Consider the following 19,753-nt stretch of genomic DNA (forward strand, 5'->3'; position numbering starts at 1 on the left):
AGGCAGCAACTGCCTTTAAAAGACTGGGATAAGTCCGAAATTATCGTCCTTCGATTATGTTCAAATCTAAGAGAACACACAGCACAGGGAAAAATCTCAGAGGGAAAGAGAGCTAAAAATGCACTAAAACACTCCCTTTTAATAAGGGCAGAAGTATCAATTTATACATCATTTACAGTGATCCCAAAGCACTTCCTCCCAGACTGGTTTCCTCCCCCATCAGTGACACAGAGCAGCTGCCTGACACAGAACCACACAAACACCCACGTAAAGAGTTAAGAATGTCATTTCTCACTTRAAATCCCCTCATGACTTCAAGGAGGAAGCAAGCAAGAACTCCAGCTGGARCTGCCTGGACTGCCAAAGCCAAGAGAGCTCTTAAAAAAAGAGTCCAAGTATTTTCCCTGCTCCTTTTGAAATAATCAGGAGTGTTTGGAGACAGTATCAGCTCCATCAATGGCACAGGAGAGGTCCTGTCTGTGCCACAACATTTTGTCAGAGCCTCCAGGGATTTGTKAAATGAACTGGGTTAATTAAAGGGCAATTAAAGAACCTGAACAACTCCTGAACTGCCAGTCAAATTTTCATTAACTCATTTCAGATATCAGGAAGAGCTATTGATTGTCTTCCCCAAAGATGCTCATCTGTTTGCACTCGATATTTAATGGTTTGGGCAGTTTGACACCACGAGCTGTTACAGTACCAGAGACTGAATGATAAAAAGCCTGAAAAAAAAAGGAACCAGGGCTCAGAAAAAGCACATGAACTCACAGAAAATATTTCTGAGCAAGCATATACAATTTTAGATATGATGAGACTTGAACAATGGCACTGTTAATTCTTTGGGGGCTTTCCAGCTACCAAAAGTCAGACAAAAGCCCTTTATGGCTGTAAAAAAAAAAAAAGGAGGAGTGATAAGAAAAATAGGACATCTGCATTGCTGTGGCAGAGGTTCAAGACAATGAAATAAAAGAAGCTCTAAACCAGTACAGAAATGCAAAGCTGTCATTTGAAAACGCTGTTCAGAGCATAATAAATGGGCAAATCAATGATGTAAGTTGCTCAGAGTGGAACAKCAAATCATTATTAAATATAGGAGCAAAAAAATCCTGACTGTTGCCCTATTCAGCAGGGTATGATGACCCATGAATATACAATGTCAGAGACAGAAGGAGATGCATCTCTTCAGTCAAAACCAGTGACCCCAGAAATACAGTCACTACTTCTTTTCTGAGCTCATCTCAAGGTTTTTGACATTAGCAGCTCCTCCTGCTCTACTCTTGAAGATCTGTAACCCATCTAGCAGGGGTAAAAAAATTGGATTTTGGTAGAGGAGACTCTAGGAGGGATGGAAAAAARTTTTGAATCACAGCAGAGGCCTGAGGAGAATGTCCAAATAATCCTGGTTTAATCAGAACAGTGCTGTGTAGCTCAGAACAGAATCTCAGCAACAATGTCAGGTCTCCATCCTGGCACAATTAAAACTCAGTTTTAAACACATTTTAAACTTCCATTTAGCAGCTCACTTGAGCAGYGAGTCAGGACTACATCATCTCCAGAAGTACTTTCCAAACAAAACAATTTCGTGACTAACTTCTGCTTCAGAAAGGAAATGAGAAAGGGAAGCACTCACTTCATATTTCATGGTGAAGAAGCCGTCGCCCCCGATGCCCTCCAGTGCAAAGGCCTGGACAATCGGCCACTTCTCCACGATGAACATGTCAAATATCTGCAGGTGACCTGCAGAGTGARCACAGCAACATTCCCTCACAAATCCTGCCACTTCAGGATCTCTGAGYTCCTGGGATTCACAGAGGGTTTTATTTGTCCTATCTTTGTGCAACTTAAATAAGCRAAAAGTATTTTTTGTGCAGACAGCAGCTTTTAGAAGCTCCTAAATGTTGTCCCTTTTTCCCAGGATTTTACATATCCCCTTACAAACTTCATTCCCAGACAATTAATAATTAAAATTCAAGATAATAAACAGGGAGCTTTGCTTACTCCAGTTCCTCCTCAGATACTTGACCTGAAGTAAAATACTGTCAAGATCACAGAATCMCAGAAYGGTTTGGGTTGAAGGGACCTTGAAGATCAGCTCWTTCCACCCCCTGCCATGGGCAGAAACACCTTCCACTATCCCAGACTACTCCAAGCCCCATCCAACCTGGCCTTGGACACTTCCARCTTCTCTGGGCACYGYRYACCAGAGCCTYCCCACCCTCACAGRGAAGAATTTCTTCCACCATCCCCATTTMATCAGAATTTTAAGTTGGGGGAGATGAAAATTTTTCATCCTGGCATTCCCTGGTGTAGCWGCAAAGAATCTGAAGTGTCATTATCAGCCTTAAGCTACACAATTTCTTCACATCCTTCCTAACACAGAACCCCAGGAGCCATTAATGATTTTCCAGAGCCTATCACCCTTCCCTAAGGGAAGCAATAAARAATTAGGAATAAAAAAAGAACACAAGATTGAATTGCTGAGGCTCAAGGCTGGCTCCAGATCCCAACAGGAAGCCGTGCAGGGCAGGATTTTTTTTTTCAGTACTAAAAAAGGAAACTTGCATAAAGAAATGTTTATTCTCCCCTTACATAAAGGAGGATTTATCTGGAGCTCCCATGGGAACAGAGAACTTCTGTAGCAGCTCAGGACACTTCTCTGAATGCAAATCATTTCTTTGCCTCACGCTGGGGGCATTTGCTCCCCAGACGAACTCTGAGGGCTTCCAGTTCTCAGAAAGAAATTCAACTTAAGAAACAACAGCTAAAAGGAAGCWATCGACACACTAATTATGTTTTACCAAAGGCAAGGAAATCTTTATTSCCTGAATTTGCAGGGTGCAAAATACTCCCACTCTGAGCATAATCCAGCCTACCTTGGCAGCTGTAGGGGATTCCGATGCGGCTGCAATCCCGGACCATGTCCACAAAGCTGGAAATCTTGAATTCCTCTGCAGCTTCTTCATCTTCATACTGAAAGAAGTMATTTAAAATCAAATTGCATTAGGCACGCCCTAATTTGATTGGTAGTGAAGAGAAAATGCAGTATGTAAACCACTGAAATATCACCTACAACCTCCAGAAGCTCAAGAACATCTTTATTCTCTATATTTTGGAAATCCCATCATGGCAGGGATGTAATCAATCCCATGGAAATTGAAAAAAAAAAAAATCAAACTTCAGAGCAAGGGTTTCAATAATGATAGATGGAAGGAATAATTATAGACTTCATTTTCAACTTTCAGTGAAGTCTTTCAACATCGAGATTTGAAAGATAAAAGTTATTTTGAGGGTATCAACAGATGTGCCATGAGAAACATGTCACTGAGGGGAAAAAAAATAAAAATAAAATACTGTATTACCAGCTAAACAACACTGAGCAAGGAAAATCAATGACAGAATAAGCCTCAGGTCACAGATTAAGCAATGAGAACCAGTTTCTGTCTGAGGGAGAAGTAAAATGGAGAAAAAGGTGGAGGAAAGAAGAGGAGAAACCTTCCTGCAACACTGAGCTGAAGACTTCAGCAGACTGAAGAACAAATACCCAAACTCAAAAMAGCAYAAAAACCAGACTGAAGAGGCAAATCACACCAAAATAATTTTTAAACCTGAAAACACAGTGACTTTGATGTGAAAAGGCACAGCTTAGCAGCAAGTCTGGAACCACCAGGTCTAGCCCTGCTGGCTTCTTCAAGAGCCACTTGTTTTCTGGAGCAAGATCAGAAGGCAGCAGTGTTTTGCCTATTTTATTTTATTTTATTTYTATGAGCACTGCTCTGAACTTCTTATCAAGGCAAATTACATGATTATGAACTTTCTGCGAGCTTCAGGGTACACCCAGCACATTTATTTTGAGAATAAGTTCTTTTAAGCCAAGCCTGAATTTAAGATGCAGCCCCAGCTCATCCGTGGTTTGTTCTTTCTTCAATCCCAGAAAGCCAGATCAAAGTTGCAGCTCAAAGCCAAGCCCCAAACAACTGCCAGTTTCTCAGGACTTTAAAATGCCGTTGGAATAAGAACTGGGGTTTTGGAGAGGTGCTTAAGGCTTGCTGACAATCTGCTATTGCAGGAATAAACACAACCCAAAATTTACTGCATCGAATTTCAGTATTTTATCCTATCTGGCCACTTGGAACAAGGGCATTTCTTAAAAATAAAGGTGTTTTTTTTTAAAGATTAGGATATTCACTAAAATTCCTGTGGTCTGGTTGAAGCAGGTAGGAAGGAAAAAAGGAAGGAGAAGTTCTATGTTTTGCCAGAGCCAGGTACAGCACTGCTTTATCTATTTCTAAAATTCTGGCAGTTTTTTGGCATCTTTGTTATGAAGTTACTTCTATCACTAAAAAAAAGTACTTAAAAGCCACTGCAGGGAATTCTCCTGTAAACAGGATGCACTTAAAGCCTGACACAGCAACATTTTGTCTTTCTGCACTAATCTAGGAAACTGGCAATTCTTATACGTTGGGAATGTGACTGAAGCTCATTCACATCAAACAGCAAGGAATTAAAACTGTATTTTCCACTTCCAAAATCACACTTTTCCCTTCATTTCCACAAAGAACAAGTGGCATGGTTTAACCTTGCCAGTTACATCATTATTTCGAGCCAACGCTGAGTGATTAAGGTTCCTGCTTACCACGATAAATCATATCAAAGCCCATAAGCAGATGAAGCTTAAAATTCAATAGCTGAGATTGCAGCTGCAGTGGCAACTGCGTGGTAAGAAGTACCCCACTCCTGATTTCAAAGAGCACGTGTTTTCCCACCATCAGATTTGCCCTTTCAGCAGGATTTTGGCAACAGAAAAGCCTTGTGAAGCCAGGTTTTAGGTTTTGTTGTGGCATGTTTTAACCTGGAGCTTGGCTGTTCTATCCTAGCAAGAATTATCCCTCTCTGCAGCACTCAGGGAACTGTTTCCACAAGTTTTGGGACTCATGGATAAGACAGGCATTTATAAACTGGAGCAAGTTCAGTGAAGGGTCACCACAATCAGTGGGATGGAGAATTTTTCCAGAAGGAGTGATCCAGGTTTGTTCAATATCTGGAATTCAAAGCCACCAAAATGTTACTGAGGTGGTGAAGCCAGGTTCTCCACAATGGTCATGACAAAGGGCAGGATTTAAAACAAGAWAGGTTTGGGTTTGACAAGAACACTTTTTCACTTTGAGGACAGTGGGAAAATGGAGSAGAAATTGTGGAGTCATCAGCCTTGGATGCTTTCAACACCCAGCTGCAAAAAGACCTTGAGTAACCTGGTCTGATCTCACCACTRAAGCAGGAGGTTGGACAAGAYRATCTCCAGAGGTCCCTTATAACCTGAATTATTTCCTAATTCTGTGATCTAAGCTATCAACCAGCCAATATAAACACAACCAATCTATCATAAGCCCCAAAGTTTTCAAGCTGGAAACTCAAGGGAACAGAAGGGTTCTCTCCCTGACTTTCCCATTCATTCTTCCTTTGGCTTCACCCACCAACATCACAGGTTCCAAACCCACTCCCTGCAGAATTCAGTACAACTCTAACTTAGAAAAGGAATTACACAAAACTCAGAGTAGGAAGAAGCATTTCCAGTCTCAAATGGAATGAAAAGGCCCTTATTCTACACCCAAACAGTATTTTCATTTTTYACTCCTCTGAAAATACCTCACGACAATAAACAGAATTTTTCTAGAGTATTTTTGACCTTTAATTCAAGATGAAACCCACATCAGTCATGGGATGTAATGAAAGTGAGGTTAATAGTTCTTGAAAGAAAGATTCAATAGTTAAAATGAAAACACATAATGAAGTTTCTTGATTTCTAATATTCTAAAACTACTGGCAACCAATACAAACACTGCTTTGGCAGCAAACAAGGCTGTTGGAAATCTCCATGTTGACTGTGATACTTGATTCCAATTTTACATTTCTCACAACCCAGGTTTTTTTCCTCATTAAAAGATCACTGACTCATGTCCAAACAATAGCAATTAGTGGGAGAGAGGAGCAATTTGTCTTCACGCTCCAACAAATAAAAGTATTGACAACATATTCTTCTTGCACACGTTAGCAAATGATTAATACCCAGATACACACACAGATCACTCCCCTGCTGAGGAGGGAAGAGAAAAAAAAGCTTCTGAAAAGATTTTAAAAAAAGAAGTTTCACTTTAAGGAGCAGTTCATTAACAAGTCCATTAGCAATCCTTGTCTGCATTCATTTTTCACTTACCTCATTTTCAGTCAGACAGTGGAAATGCAAGTTCCTCCAGTGTGCCACATAGGGCAAAAGATGATTATAATTCACAGGGTTGCAGTACAGATGCACACTGTCAGGTTTTATTAATATGATTATATCTGCAACAAGCAGAACAAATATTCAAGCATCAGGACTCCTCACAGAAAAGGAACCAAACAGAAAACATTTTTTTTTCTACCATGTACCTCATTAAAAAAGAAAATTGTTCAACTATCTGAATGCACTGCAATTCCTAATTCCTTTCAAACAACAAGAAGAAACATTTGGCAGCCACATGCAGCTCCAAGCACAAGAGCACTTGTTACTGTTCCAGACAACTGTGGGGTTATTCCCAAGTCTTGCACAGAACTTGCATCAGCCTGTCCTTTGTGCAGCCAAGAGGGTCGGGAAGAGCAGTCCCAGAGCAATTCCAGAACTCTCAACTCCAGCTGCTCTTGCCTGACATTACATCAGAAAGCTGCTCCAACTCAAAACTAACACCACCACAGCCTGCGGGSTAGATATCCAAAAGTTTCATGCAAATAAGGGAATAATAAGCTGTGATCACAGTGATTGGCCAACGTCCAAATATGACAAAGGTGAGTTCRTGAGCTGAAGTAAAAGAGAGCTCAAGTGCTTTAGAACTGCAGAGGTGTGAGCACACATTCATTAATACAGTGCACATGCATACCATGAGTAAACTAAAGGACTGTAATTGTTTAAGTTTACAACTTTTGAGGTAACTTGTGGAGCATAAAACATAGAGGATTTATCTTCCTATGTTTAAAAATGAATTCTTCAATGGTGTTTTAAAAAGGCTATTTCAAGTGTATATAGACAACTAGAGATTTAATGACTTTTTTTTTAAATCTATGTCCCTTTTTCTACTCATCTGCCATCCAGACCAAGTMAAAATGTTGAGCAGTCACTCACCATCCAGAACTTCCTCAGGAAAGCCTGTCCTTTCGAAGTCGTTGTTGTTCTGGTTGTACAAACCAAAGAGCAGATAATTTGCCAGCTCCCTGCACCCTTCATTGTATCGACTGTCTATCCCTGCAACAGCAAAACATGGAAATTGTTCTGTGTCCTAAAAAACAAACCCAAAAAGTTTGTTTTCTTCCCCAATTTATTAAACTTTAAAGCAGGAATATGAACTCAACTCCCCAGTTGAACAAACTGGGAGATGAGAATAAGGGAAAAGGAGTTTTTGTGAGATCACTGCCCCAYGCTGGCATCCCACTTTCAACCTAAATCCACAGGTACTGCTTTAAAAATGTAAGTATCTTGTTTTCTGCAGTGCTCTGCATCCAAAATTCCGTTTTGTCTAGTAATTCAAACATCTGGCTGGATGCAGGATGCATTCTAATTAATATATTCTTGATTGAAGCTTCCTAACAAACTAATCCCGTGACCCAAATCTCCCGCTTTAGAATACATGATTAAACATTATCTTATCAGTGTTACAGTGCAATCCCTGAGTCACCAGAGAGCCACTGCAGACTCCTSAGAAGAGGTTCTGACAAAACATATGGGGCACAAAGGAAACCTTTCCTGSTCCTTGGGAAAATGAAATGAAAACAACTGAATATCTGGAGCATAAAGAGATAGAAGAGAAATACAAAAAGAAAGGAATGAGGCCAGATTTAGAAAGTATTTCTGTCTCTCTGGATGACAGTCACAATTCCACTGTAATAAATACAGTTTACTCAAATATATAAAACTACACATAAAGCAGTATCCTTGGCATCCACATTTCACAGAGGTCACCAGACTTGACTGRCAAAAAAATCCTCTAATGACAAGTTTCCTACCAAGTTATATTAGGATTCGGTGGAACCGTTGCCAACAAATTAGGATTTGTTACATTAGGATACAGTGGAATGGCTGCCAGCAAATTAGGATCTGTTACCAGTGCTGAAGGAGAGATCAGGACATTGATAATGTTACAACAGAGCCTGAACATCTGAGTCTCAGGACTTGAACTGGAAACCAAACTACTCAAGAGTCCCCTGAACTTGCAGAAATTGGAACAAACCTCAGGTTCTTCTATTTATGCTCYTTTTCCTGTTACATTTTAGATTAAAAGGGCTACCCAGATGCTGTGTCTGCATCCAGCTATTGAATTCCACCGTCTAATGAACTCCTTGTTTGCTCAGRAACTWTKGGTRGCTCACAYGTTCCAGAGTAYCTGATATTTGGTRWAAGRCTATRRAMMRRWKRAMTYMAWYCCYTTWAAWTYMMMMRMYKKWWYMMYKSSSYYCKYKGRMYKGSCCMRRRRRGKYTKGGRMMWCCCTRGAAGTGTCCAAGGTCAGACTGAAGGGGATTTGGAGCACCCTGGGATAGTGAGAGGTGTCCCTGCCCATGGCAGGGGCTGSGACTGGATGGGATTTAAGGTCCCTTCCAACTCAAACYATTCTGTAATTCCTTGACTGCRTTGGGAGAYGCAGGAGCTGCATCACATCTCTCCCGTTTTCTGATCCTTCAATAAATCTTTCCTTCCATAATCTTTGAATACTTATTCTCCTGCTGTTTCTGACCTCTCCTTCTTATATGTCCCTCTATTTTATTTACATTTTCAGCCCTGTGAAAGCAAGCACATCAACATAACCCAGAATTCAATGGGACTCAACTTACAAATATTGCTGGCAAAGCCTTTGTATCTAGGTGGGATTTTAGTTACAAACAAGAGGAAACTCCCTTCTTTCAGGAAGAAACTATCCCATTGTTTTAGGGAACTCCATTTAAATGTAATCAGTCACCTTGGAATCAGTTATAGCTTTGGAAAGGGAGCACACACAATGTGCTGAAGATAATCTGTTTTACTGATTACTTGCCTTACTGAGGCACCTTCTGAAGGCTGTCAGAGGAGCAATAATCTGGCACASACAGGYTGGGAGAGCTGGGGCTGTTCAGAGAAGAGAAGGAAGGCTCCAGGGAGAGGTCAGAGCCCCTTCCAGGGCCTAAAGGRGCTCCAGGAGAGCTGGAGAGGGAATTGCAACAAGGGCTGCAGGGAAGGAAASGGGGAATGGCTTCCCACTGCCAGAGGGCAGGGTTAGATGGCATCTTGGGAAGAAATTCTTCCTATAAGGGTGGTGAGGCCCKGGCACARGGTGCCCAGAGAAGCTGTGGCTGCYCCTGGATCCCTGGAAGGTTCCAAGGCCAGGCTGGATGGGGTGTGGCACAACCTGGGGAACAGTGGAAGGTGTCCCTGCCCATRGCMRGGGGRWTKGRWYYWMMWWAMYYTTWARKYYCCYTCCAATCTAAACCATTCTRTGATCCTGTGTATCTAATTTCTGGAATATCAGCAGAACAATGAGAAACTGTCCTCATTAAAAAATAGAACAGTTATGATGTCACCATCCCTTGTAGAGTTGGAGATTTCATCAGAAATCGCAGCCTCAAGTAGGGAAGACCTTGCAAGCCAAACACCAAACCCCTGCATTTTCAGTTAATGACAGAAGGAGGGGAGGAGAAAACAAAAAGATGTTAARGGGGGACAGCTGACAAATTAAACTCATAGCAGAGGACATGGGTGAATTTATTGCTTGCAAAGGGAAGGCACTAATTTAACAAAACCATGAACTCTGCAGAATATTTGGGGATTGTGGTTTCTTGGGCCTTTCAAGTATCCTGTCCAGATCCCGTCTAACCCTGAGGCTTTAGCGCTATTCTGCAGAAACATATGGAGTTAAAGGAACAGATATAGTTAGCAGCAAACAAACAGGAAATGAAACAATGCCCAAGATAAGATATCCCGGAGAGCATATCAGGAGTCCTCCCCAGAACAATGGGCAAGGCCATTAATTAGGAAAGCCCGACGCCTGTCTCCAGCTGAGCTGGGAGTTTGGTGACTCCCCCGCCTGTTCCCAACTCATCACCCGGGTGTAGGCAGACAATGACTCCGTCTGAGCCCCGAGGAGCCGYTCCTGCTCCTGCTCCAGCAGCCAGGGCTCAGCTGCCCCTCAGCGAGCCCATTCAGTTTGCTAAATTGGCTGAAAACAGGCTGGCCGAATGCTGGGGGAAAATAAAGTGGGTGTGAGATACCCAACACCACCAGCGCTGATGCAAAATGCACATGGGGACACCACAGGGAGGGAGCAGGAAGGTGAGGCTGGAGGGAATGGACACATCACCTTTACACACTGRCCCAAAACCAACACACAATTGTGGAAGTGCTGGTAGAAGTAGCAAATAATCCTTTAAATAGCCTCTGTTTGTTCATCCCAATCCCTTTCCAATCACTGCAATGCCACTAAATGTTCTCAGAACGTGGGAGAAACCTCAGCAGGAAGAGCTCTGTGTAGGATGGATATAATGGAGAAAAAATAGTCATTCTAAAAGTAGCAAGCACCTGAACAGAACCAAGATAAAATAAATGTAAAGGTTTACTGGAACAGCCTTGAAAGTATACTCATACCCTTCGACAAGAATAAAAAATAATATCAATATTTGTAGAAATTCAGCTCAGCTGAATAGTGAAATAATTTAATCTACAACCAGAACAGCTATAAGCACAGTCAGTTACAGACACACCCTACTCACACTAAACACACATCCKCAAAAATCAGAGCAACAGAACCAGGAGATGAAAGTTAAAATGCAAGAAACACCACTATTACAAAAAATAGTTTGTAGTATCATTTAACAGCAACACATTCCAGCTGAGACATCACAACTTTGWAAAGACATCTGTCATGCCAACCCTCCAAATTCTTTTTCCTGTCAGTTGTGAYGCCTTTTCTCCCCAGAAAAGAATGCAGGAATGCTGCCATGCAACCACTTCAAAATCAGATTAGAGGATTCTTTTGAAAAAATCAGCTGGAACTACGTTTAAATACTTGTACCAACAATGAGTCAGTTCTCATCTCTCTTTGGGATCTCACAGTGAGATTTCATTTCAGTACAAATATTAATGAACTTGAAGGAAAGCAGTGGAAGTTTATWCTGTTTTTATCCCACTAACTAAAGTTGGGGTGAGGGAACTGCACTAACTCCAGGCCATCAAAAGCAGCCAAGTGAAACAGAACATGCACTGACTGTAAAAAACCATAGTTATGAGYATCCACTTCCCACACAAGTCAGCAGGATCCGGGATGTAAAACTACATGGTTTTTTTGTCATCTGAAGCTTGTATTTGATGACAGATTTAATGCATTTATAACAGTGACATGCCTGTTTAACAGAAGTTATGCCAGAAATTCTGCAGGCTACAGGAGCCAGGTCAGAGCAGACAAGAGCCCCATTGTGGGTGCTGAGAGATCAGTGCAAAGCACAAGTCTCCCAACAAAACACACCTCCTATATTTCCATACCACAAGTGCTTATTTATTAAGAGGTATGCTCTTATGAAYAGAATTAAATCCTTCACATGACACTGAGGATTACACAAAGCAATTCCTTTGCTTTCCTTAAAGCTGTACAATCTTTTCAATGACTGTACTTTACCTGGGACTCAGTGCAGTCTCAGAATTACCAAATCATTAAATTCTGCAGTGTCATTGGTGAGATGGCTCAATTTAACACGCTTTATGAAATTCWATCAGCAACAGAGGCAAACACAAGCAGTTTATCCTGTATGATTAAGTTTCACTGGAAGGCTGACACAGTGACCTTACAGACCTTACAGTTACTGCTTAGCCAGACTTAGCCTCCTACCCCAGAGAATGTAGGGTAGGAAGGCTCAYGTTGTACAGTTTGCATTGACTCTAAGAGAATGAAGTTATATATATATATTCACAAATTTTATTTTGTCCAGCAAATAAGCTTTAAGTTTTTGTGCTAAATCATTAAAAAATTAATAAAAATCCTAAAAAAAATAGACCTCTGTATCACTTCCCACACAGAGCTTCTTTAGGTCTACATAAGACTTCTCTTTAACTGTAATATATTATTTAAACAATCACTCCTAAGCCCTTTTCTCTAAGGACTCAAGTTTTCAATCATAACGTCAGCATTTTTCCTTTAATATCTTGACACTGATTATATAAGATGAAACAAGAGTCAATGAAATTATATTAAAGCAGTCCAAAACTCCTGTTATTTTCCCACAGGCCTCTTGCACRTGCACCTTTATTTCCTCCTGCCCTTTTCTCGCAGAGGAAATAAAGTACTGAAAACACAGACTGTTTACGTGCCAACATTTAACTCCTAACTGCTTCCCGAGTTTCTCAAGTCACTCTTTGCCCAAAATTAGTAAATAGGCTGAAGAATTGTTTAGGGAGAAAAGAGTGTTAACAATCACCTGTTCATTCACTGAGAAACCAGGCTTGGGCTTGGTGCAAGAAGATGATTTTTTTCTTTCTGAAACTCGAGGTAGTGTTATCAGTAACAATGAGAACAAAAAATGTAACACTAACCTAAAATGCAGAGGATTCCATCAGGCTGAGATTTGCTGCTCTGTGTCAGGATGCTCTGGATATTTCGGAGGCGGCTGCAACTGCAAAAGAAAGAGAATTTGTCCTCAAGGTCACTGTTGTGAAATGTCAAATTGGGAGGCTGAATAGCTGACCCAGCTTTGCTCCCTTTATTACATAAACAAAGAGGACACACTTCARCTTGGGTATTTTTTGTTTGAGGCAGATTCAGACCTCATATCAAACCATTCCAGATTAYTTTTGCCCACTAAAAGATGAAATCCACAGCGCTGAGAGAAGACTGGAACCTGTAATTCTCCCTTCTACCCACGTGCTCTGTTAATCTCTAACATGGCAAAAATTGCTGCTCAGGTTTGCTCTCACCAGGCCAGCAGCAAATTCCCTTCTCCACAAGAGAAACAAAGACCAAAGCAACATCAGAAAGGACCACAGGAGCACCTACATCCCAAGAGGAACTTGAGAAAGAGAAGTTTCAGCATCTCCAGCATCATCAGGARAATCATTAATGTTGTTAAAGACCTCCAAGATCACCAACTGAAACATTAAAGAGAAATGAAACAATGCCAAGGTTTGCCAAGAATTTTCATAATCAAAATGAATAGTTTATTATATGAATTTTAATTCATCTGTCCAATATTTATCTTTAAACCAGGCAAAATTCTATCTGCAACAGRCAGATTTTTTTTTATAATCAAAGTGAATAGTTTATTATATAAATTTTAATTGTTGCCCAATATGCATCTTTCAGCTACAACAGCCACACAGAGAGCAACACAATTTATGCTTAGAGGCAATATTCTGTGAGCTTGTTTAAATACAGATAAAAGACAAGAAATTTCACTGTTGATATTAATGAATGGGATTTCTTGTTTATAGACTTGTTTACAGAACTATGAACTGTTCAGCTCCAGGAAACAAATGTCTCTCACAGAAACACTCAAACAAAGCTAAATTTATGATCAGTTCAAACAAACAATAAAGTAAGGTCAAATATTTCTATTTTCAGCATTACTTTAGCTAAGTAAAAAAGCAAATAGGTCTTTTCAGCAATACCACAATTATTGTGCTCTACTTTCTCTGAAAGAAAGAATGAACATGAAAGGTTTCCATTATGGCTAATCTAAGGGAAATTCAAACATCAGTGATAAAGGACAGACAACACTCCATTTGGAGATACTTTCACAGGAAGCACAAAGTCAGTGAAGTCGCTCCAGCACTAATTTTTCCCTTTTTTAGGTCACATGTTTCAGTTTTGAATCCTTTAATTATTCTTTTTACCTGGAACTTTTCAATTATATGATATGCTATAGTGGATCACAGTCTGCTGGATGGAGGGATGGAGGGACATTTTGATCCGATCTTAAGATATGGAATCAGAAATTAAAGCCACTGATGACAGCAAAGATACTTCATCAGGTATTATCAGATATTTGCCCACACAGCCATGGCAGGAAATCCATAAAAACAAACACTGAACTTCATGTTTCACATTTTAGCAACTTCTAATCATTCCTTCTCTAAAGCCTCACCTAAAACTGAATCTCAGAGCGATACAAAATTAAGGGTTTGTACCTTATTCAGGAAAATTTTCATCCCAGCATTAATCAGAAGCCCAGACCAGCTGGGTGAGAGATGATTCCCTACAACAAGCTCTATTTTTGTGCTCATATTTTCATACTTCCCATATCACGAGATAGAGGGTAGAAAAAAATCCCCAGACTYTTCACTGTGGGCACAAACAAATGGGACTTCTTTCATTTGTTGGTATGGAAACAGCAACACAAATTGCACAAGCCCACAGTTATTTGAGGAGCTCYTGCAGGATTGCTGCAGCCTCTGTGAAAACAAACCCAAGAAAATGGAAGCAACTTCTTGGCACAAAGCTGCTCAAAAGTAAAATCCTTCCCAAAATGCTTCTTGACCTATCTGCAAAGAACTTGTTTCCATGATTCCTGAGAGGATCTGAAGGACAAACTGGAAGAAAAAGGACATCCAAGGACCTCTGCAGTGACACAGCAAACAGCTCCTGGACTTTTAATAAACATTTCCCATATCAGAGGATGCATCTTCCTGTTTCTGCTCAGAGTGAGGAAAGAAACAGTCAACAGAAAAAGTGTTAAGGCACAAGAGGGAGATTTTCCTTCAGCTCCTCAGAAACAAGATGCAATAATCCCTCTGCTGCTCATGGTCAACTCTGATGGCAAATTTAAGTCATTCTCCAGCCAAAGGTTTTTCAGGGCTGTTGAACTCTAAATTTTAAAACCTCTTATACATTATAAATATGACAGGATTACAAACCTATCATTCTCCCCCCTCCCGAYCAGTTATAGAAAAATCAAATGGGCWGAACTCAATTTAACAAAGAACAAGTATAAAAACTCATGGGGAAAGATTTTCCCATTTGTTAAAAACCATTACCATRTGAAACAAGGTAAGCTATTCCTAAGATCTTTAAATTTTAATTTCAAAGGCTTCCATAAAAGAGTGACCCAATAAAACACATTTATCATTTATAAGAAGTAGCACTAGGAGCCTGTGCAAGAAGACCAGAGCAAAAAAAAAAAAAAGCAAATAAATGGGGTTTTTGTCTTCTTGAGTTCTGGGCAAGTATTTTCTGATCAAGTAAACTGTGATGGGTGGAAAAAAGGAAGAATTGGAGGAAGAGAGTCCTCACAGGTTGTGTATTCCTTTCCTTCCTTAAGTTTTCAGTTTACTGAAATATTTACTCTCCTAGAATTACTTTCAATATTTGTCAAATAGATTGTAACCTTGGTGCAGCCCTTAAAAATATCTACAGTCCTCAYATTAAGATACTAAAACATTTCTGCCAGGTGAATCTGGATGTCATGYTACATGTCCTGACATAAAATGTGAAAGCAACAAGCAAATTATATGTTCATTATTGGTCATATATCTCACCATGAAATAAAGTTGTTTATTTCATTCTTAATATTAAGCAGATTACAGCAGAATATTTTCCCTTGCCTCATTTAAGGATTGGTTTCTATGAGAGAATTCCTTGAAAAAGCTCCTTCAGAGAAAAATTTTCAATGTCATTTCAAGCGTGGATAAATCATTACATTCAAAAGCTGACACCAAACACAGAAGACTTGTGTGCCTGAAGAAAGATGCCATTCAGAAATAGGGAAGAGAATAATTAGAATTCTTACRACATGCTTTTAAACAATACAGGCTAAACTGTGCATAAAGTCAGTGGGGGGAAAATAAAGGCATTTTCTTGGACTTCACATTAGAGAGTCATCTGACAAAAACAAAGACACTGTCCTGGGAACACAAATCCATGACTTTTTCCGTCTCCAAAACAAGYGCTGACATTTTACTCCTTTTCATTTGACCCCAGCAGCACAAATTCAAAAGGAAACAACAACCTCCACTCAAACCTGTGGGCCTWGGGATGCTTCCCTGGAAGATTTGGCTCTGGAGCCACCATCGACAAAACCACAGCTAAACTTACAGTAACCTCCAGCTGAAAAAAACAGCATTAGGTGTGTTTGGAAACATAGTGAAAGGAAGCTCCGAAATGCTGGATTTCATGAGATTTGGGCAAGAGGAGCTGGAAGCGACTTATCCACCCATATCCTATGAGACAACTTCCAAAGTGGGTAAGAAGTTGAAATAATAGGTGAAGAGGAAATTTTTTTCCCCACTTTTGACCAGAAAATGGGATTTTTCTGTCGGTTTAAACCAGAATAAAATCTCCGGGTGCTGGGAGGGCCAGTCTGGCCCTTCTCGCCGCCTTTGTGTCTGCACTAACGATCTTGAAGCCATGTGTCAGGTCGGATCAGCTTATGGATCCAAACAACCTCCAGCCTAGGAATTAAAAAGAAAACAACGCTTTCAACCAGCGGCAAGCTGACCTGACTGCTGATGAAGGCAGGTCAAAAGGCAAAGCCACATTTTGGGGKGACATCTGGCAATAAAGTGCGCTTGGGTCAATTAAGGAATTGTACCTTGAGGTACTTGATATTCCGCTAATCTTGGACTAGATCCAGAAAAAAAAATAAAAAAGGGGAGATAATTGACAATCATTAACTTCCAAGAATTAGTGCTCATCTGTTCACGTCTTCACACTAATTATGCAAAGCACCTCGCTTTACAACAGCCAGCCTGTCACAGCCTGGTAGCAGACACGGCGCTGCAAGGCACGTCTGTTGGCAAATAAAGACAATATTAACAACTTCGCCTTTCTCAATCACAAAGAACAAATACATTTCCTCAACAATACCACGCGGTGCTTGAATTTCCATCCGATTTCGTTTATTTTCCCACAAGGCTGGCTGGATTTATCCTGAGTGCAAGCTGCCTTTTCTTGACGTCCTAATCCAGCGCCGATATTAGCATTGATCCCTGCCCGATCGCCGGTGGATTCTCACCATACGGCCGCCAGGGCTGTAACTGTGTTTAAAACCCGATTCGGCTGACAAAGGCTGAGATTTCGCTGTGTTCGAGCTGGTTTTTGCTTCATCTTGGCAGATGTTTCGCTCCTCCCCCACAAAGGCTTGGCAGCCCGAAAAAAGCCGCACGTGGCCGTGGTTTGATGGATGCCGGGGAACAACGGGGAAAATCGGAGATAGCCCTGGCAAGCCTGGGCGAATTCTCACATTAGCWGGGAATAACTTGAATAGATTCCTGCTGTCTACCTAAGACAATGGTTTTAACATTAACCGCTCGATTTAGCATAAATAAATAAACAAAACAGAACGGTAATACACGTTTTCTTTTGGTTTTTTTTTTTCCCCAAATCTCACTTCTTGTTAACTCGCTGTTATTACCAGCTGTTTTCATTTTACTCCCCGAAAAAAGGTCAAGTTTAGTTTTCTTGGGTCTTTTGTTGACCTCAAGTTTCCATCAGAAACACTGTCTGCTTTTATTTAGAGKCCAGGATTTCCCTGGATTCCCACAATCTGACATTATCCCCACCTTACTATAGCTGTGAAAACAGAYACCAGAAGTCAGGCTGAGCTAAAGCCTCTCGGAATTTCATTGATTTCAAAATAACTGTTTCATTGCTTGGCACTCACAAAAGACAACATTCACCCAATTTAAAACATATGACAATTTTCCAGCTATTTTCCAAATTTCTCTACAATGAGCATAGGGATCTTGACCGTCAACAGGAGATCTAGTAACAGTTTAGGAGCTTTGAGAAGCAAATATTACAACTGGACATAGATGAATAAATTTAAACTGTGTGCATTTTCAGGACCAAATTCCTTACTTCTTGACCTTAAATGGACTGGAATATTCAATTCTGTAATCCAAAGACCTCAAAGCACATTGGAAGTTTCTCCTTRCTAGACACCTGGAACTGCCTGATGCCATTTGCACATCACAAACTTGTTGAGGATTTTTATTTAAGGATGGGTCATCCATCACTTACACACCAGTCAGACCCTAAGCTTATATGTTCTCTCTRATTAACAGGCTAATTTATAAAAACCATGCCTGTATTGTCACTTTCTAATTTTGCAGCACATTTTGGAGAGCACMAACCATTCCYTCTCCAAAAACATTATCAGCTGARAAAATAAYAATTGAAGAAGCAGCAAAAACCAGYAGCTCTGTCACTGATTAAAAGGACAGGGCACTGGAGCAGAAATCAGAAGTTAAGCTAGGGTGCCTCAAGACTAAATTCACCTTCAGGGCCTTTCCTGGACCACAGGCTCTGCAGCCACGTGGCCACCAAGCTCCAGATCAGATGCTGGGCCATCAGTTCAAGCTGAATGATCACAAAGGGAGAGCTCAGCTGAAGCTCCACGTGCAGCTGAGTCAATGCCACAGCTCTGCTTTTCTCTTTGGCAAACTTCCCTTCTAGTTCCTCTCCATTCCCATCAATCACATGGTTCCACATCCCTCAATTTTCACTGGAGCAGACCCTAAGCCATCTTACTTCGCTTGGTTGGCAGAAAACCATCCATATTCAAGGAATGGGAGTTGTTTTTCTTTTTTCTCCTGTACTTCAGCAAGTTAAATCAGCTCTCTCTTTGAATTGCTAAAATAAAGTGCATTCCTTAAAAAAAAAAAAAATCCAACTGTGCTCTTACAAAATCCTGAACCTCAGCATAATTACCTAAGGAACTCATGGGCACAGACTGTTAATCTTCCATCAGAGACAAGTCCCCAACTAAAACTGGTTGGGAAACCACAACACCTCTTTGGTCCCGTGCTCCCAAATACCTCATTCATGAAAAAAAGCCATATATTCAACCACGATGTGATTAACAACAGAATGGTTCAGAGCAGGAAAATGTTAAGCACAGAGGAAGAGACAAGAGAAAAATTCACCCAAAGACTCATTTTGCATTTCCCCATACAGACACATGGTGAGAACTCATCTGTATTACGTTACCAACATGGATAATGAATCGTGAGGATTTGCTTACTCTGTTTTACATAAAGGTAATTCAGATTGGGTGGGTGCAGAGCGCTCTGAAATAGAACAAATCTGCATTGATTTTCAGATGGAGATATTCAAAACAAGCACTTAATGGAAATTTTGTGCAGAAATGCCTGTGTTCACAAGGAAAAAACACTTATCCACCACTAAACACAAGCACACGAAAGATGACATCACCTCCCAAAAAGAAATCCCCTTTTTTGGGCAGCACCCCTCTCTTACTTAAGGGATTTTTTTTCTTTCTATTTACAAACCCATTCTTTATTTGTTACAATGTTGAGGGTCGCCAGTTCCTAACGTGCCACAGGGCAAACTACAACTCTCAAGTATGTGGAAGAACTCCAAGAATTATCTCTGGCCCTGTCTCCGGTCTTTATATAGTCTGAAGAATTTTTCCATTCCTGTTTGGGAACTTGGGGGCAGGGAGAGGAGAGTAATGGATTGTTTTGTTTTAAGTTATTTTTATTAACTGCCYGCTATCTGCTGACTGCCTGGGAAATTTATTGCAAACACTGGCCTCCATCTGGCCTGACAATAAAAAAAAATTTAAAAACTGCACAAGAACGAATGTTGGAGAGGAAAAAAAATTAACAGATGACATGGCTCCTACAAATGCACCAAATTACAGTTGCTGGCTGCATCYCCCAGTGCAGCTCAAAAGCTTGCAGATGTTCAGAGAGTCTGAATGTTCTCATGACAACTCTAAAACAGGGTCTCAGATTACAAAAATCACTCAGGAAGA

At 40.6% G+C, this 19,753-nt stretch overlaps 1 protein-coding gene across 2 annotated transcripts in view; it reads right to left on the reverse strand.

Moving 5' to 3' along the window:
- Positions 1-19,753, reverse strand: part of DNAAF9 (dynein axonemal assembly factor 9) — a 62,159-nt gene that overhangs the window by 40,262 nt on the left and 2,144 nt on the right. For both annotated transcript variants that reach the window (XR_008965564.1, XM_057369326.1), the window contains exons 2-6: positions 12,576-12,655; positions 7,154-7,273; positions 6,215-6,339; positions 2,877-2,973; positions 1,634-1,740 (exon numbers count right to left, since the gene is read on the reverse strand). Coding sequence is in view for 1 of the 2 variants with exons in the window: in XM_057369326.1 (XP_057225309.1) it covers positions 1,634-1,740; positions 2,877-2,973; positions 6,215-6,339; positions 7,154-7,273; positions 12,576-12,655 (529 nt within the window). In the remaining variant the exon portion in view is untranslated. The remainder of the gene's footprint in view (positions 1-1,633; positions 1,741-2,876; positions 2,974-6,214; positions 6,340-7,153; positions 7,274-12,575; positions 12,656-19,753) is intronic.

Source organism: Malurus melanocephalus, unplaced genomic scaffold, assembly GCF_030028575.1.
Source record: "Malurus melanocephalus ecotype Western Australia unplaced genomic scaffold, MMel_1.1 scaffold_107, whole genome shotgun sequence".
Taxonomy (NCBI): domain Eukaryota; kingdom Metazoa; phylum Chordata; class Aves; order Passeriformes; family Maluridae; genus Malurus; species Malurus melanocephalus.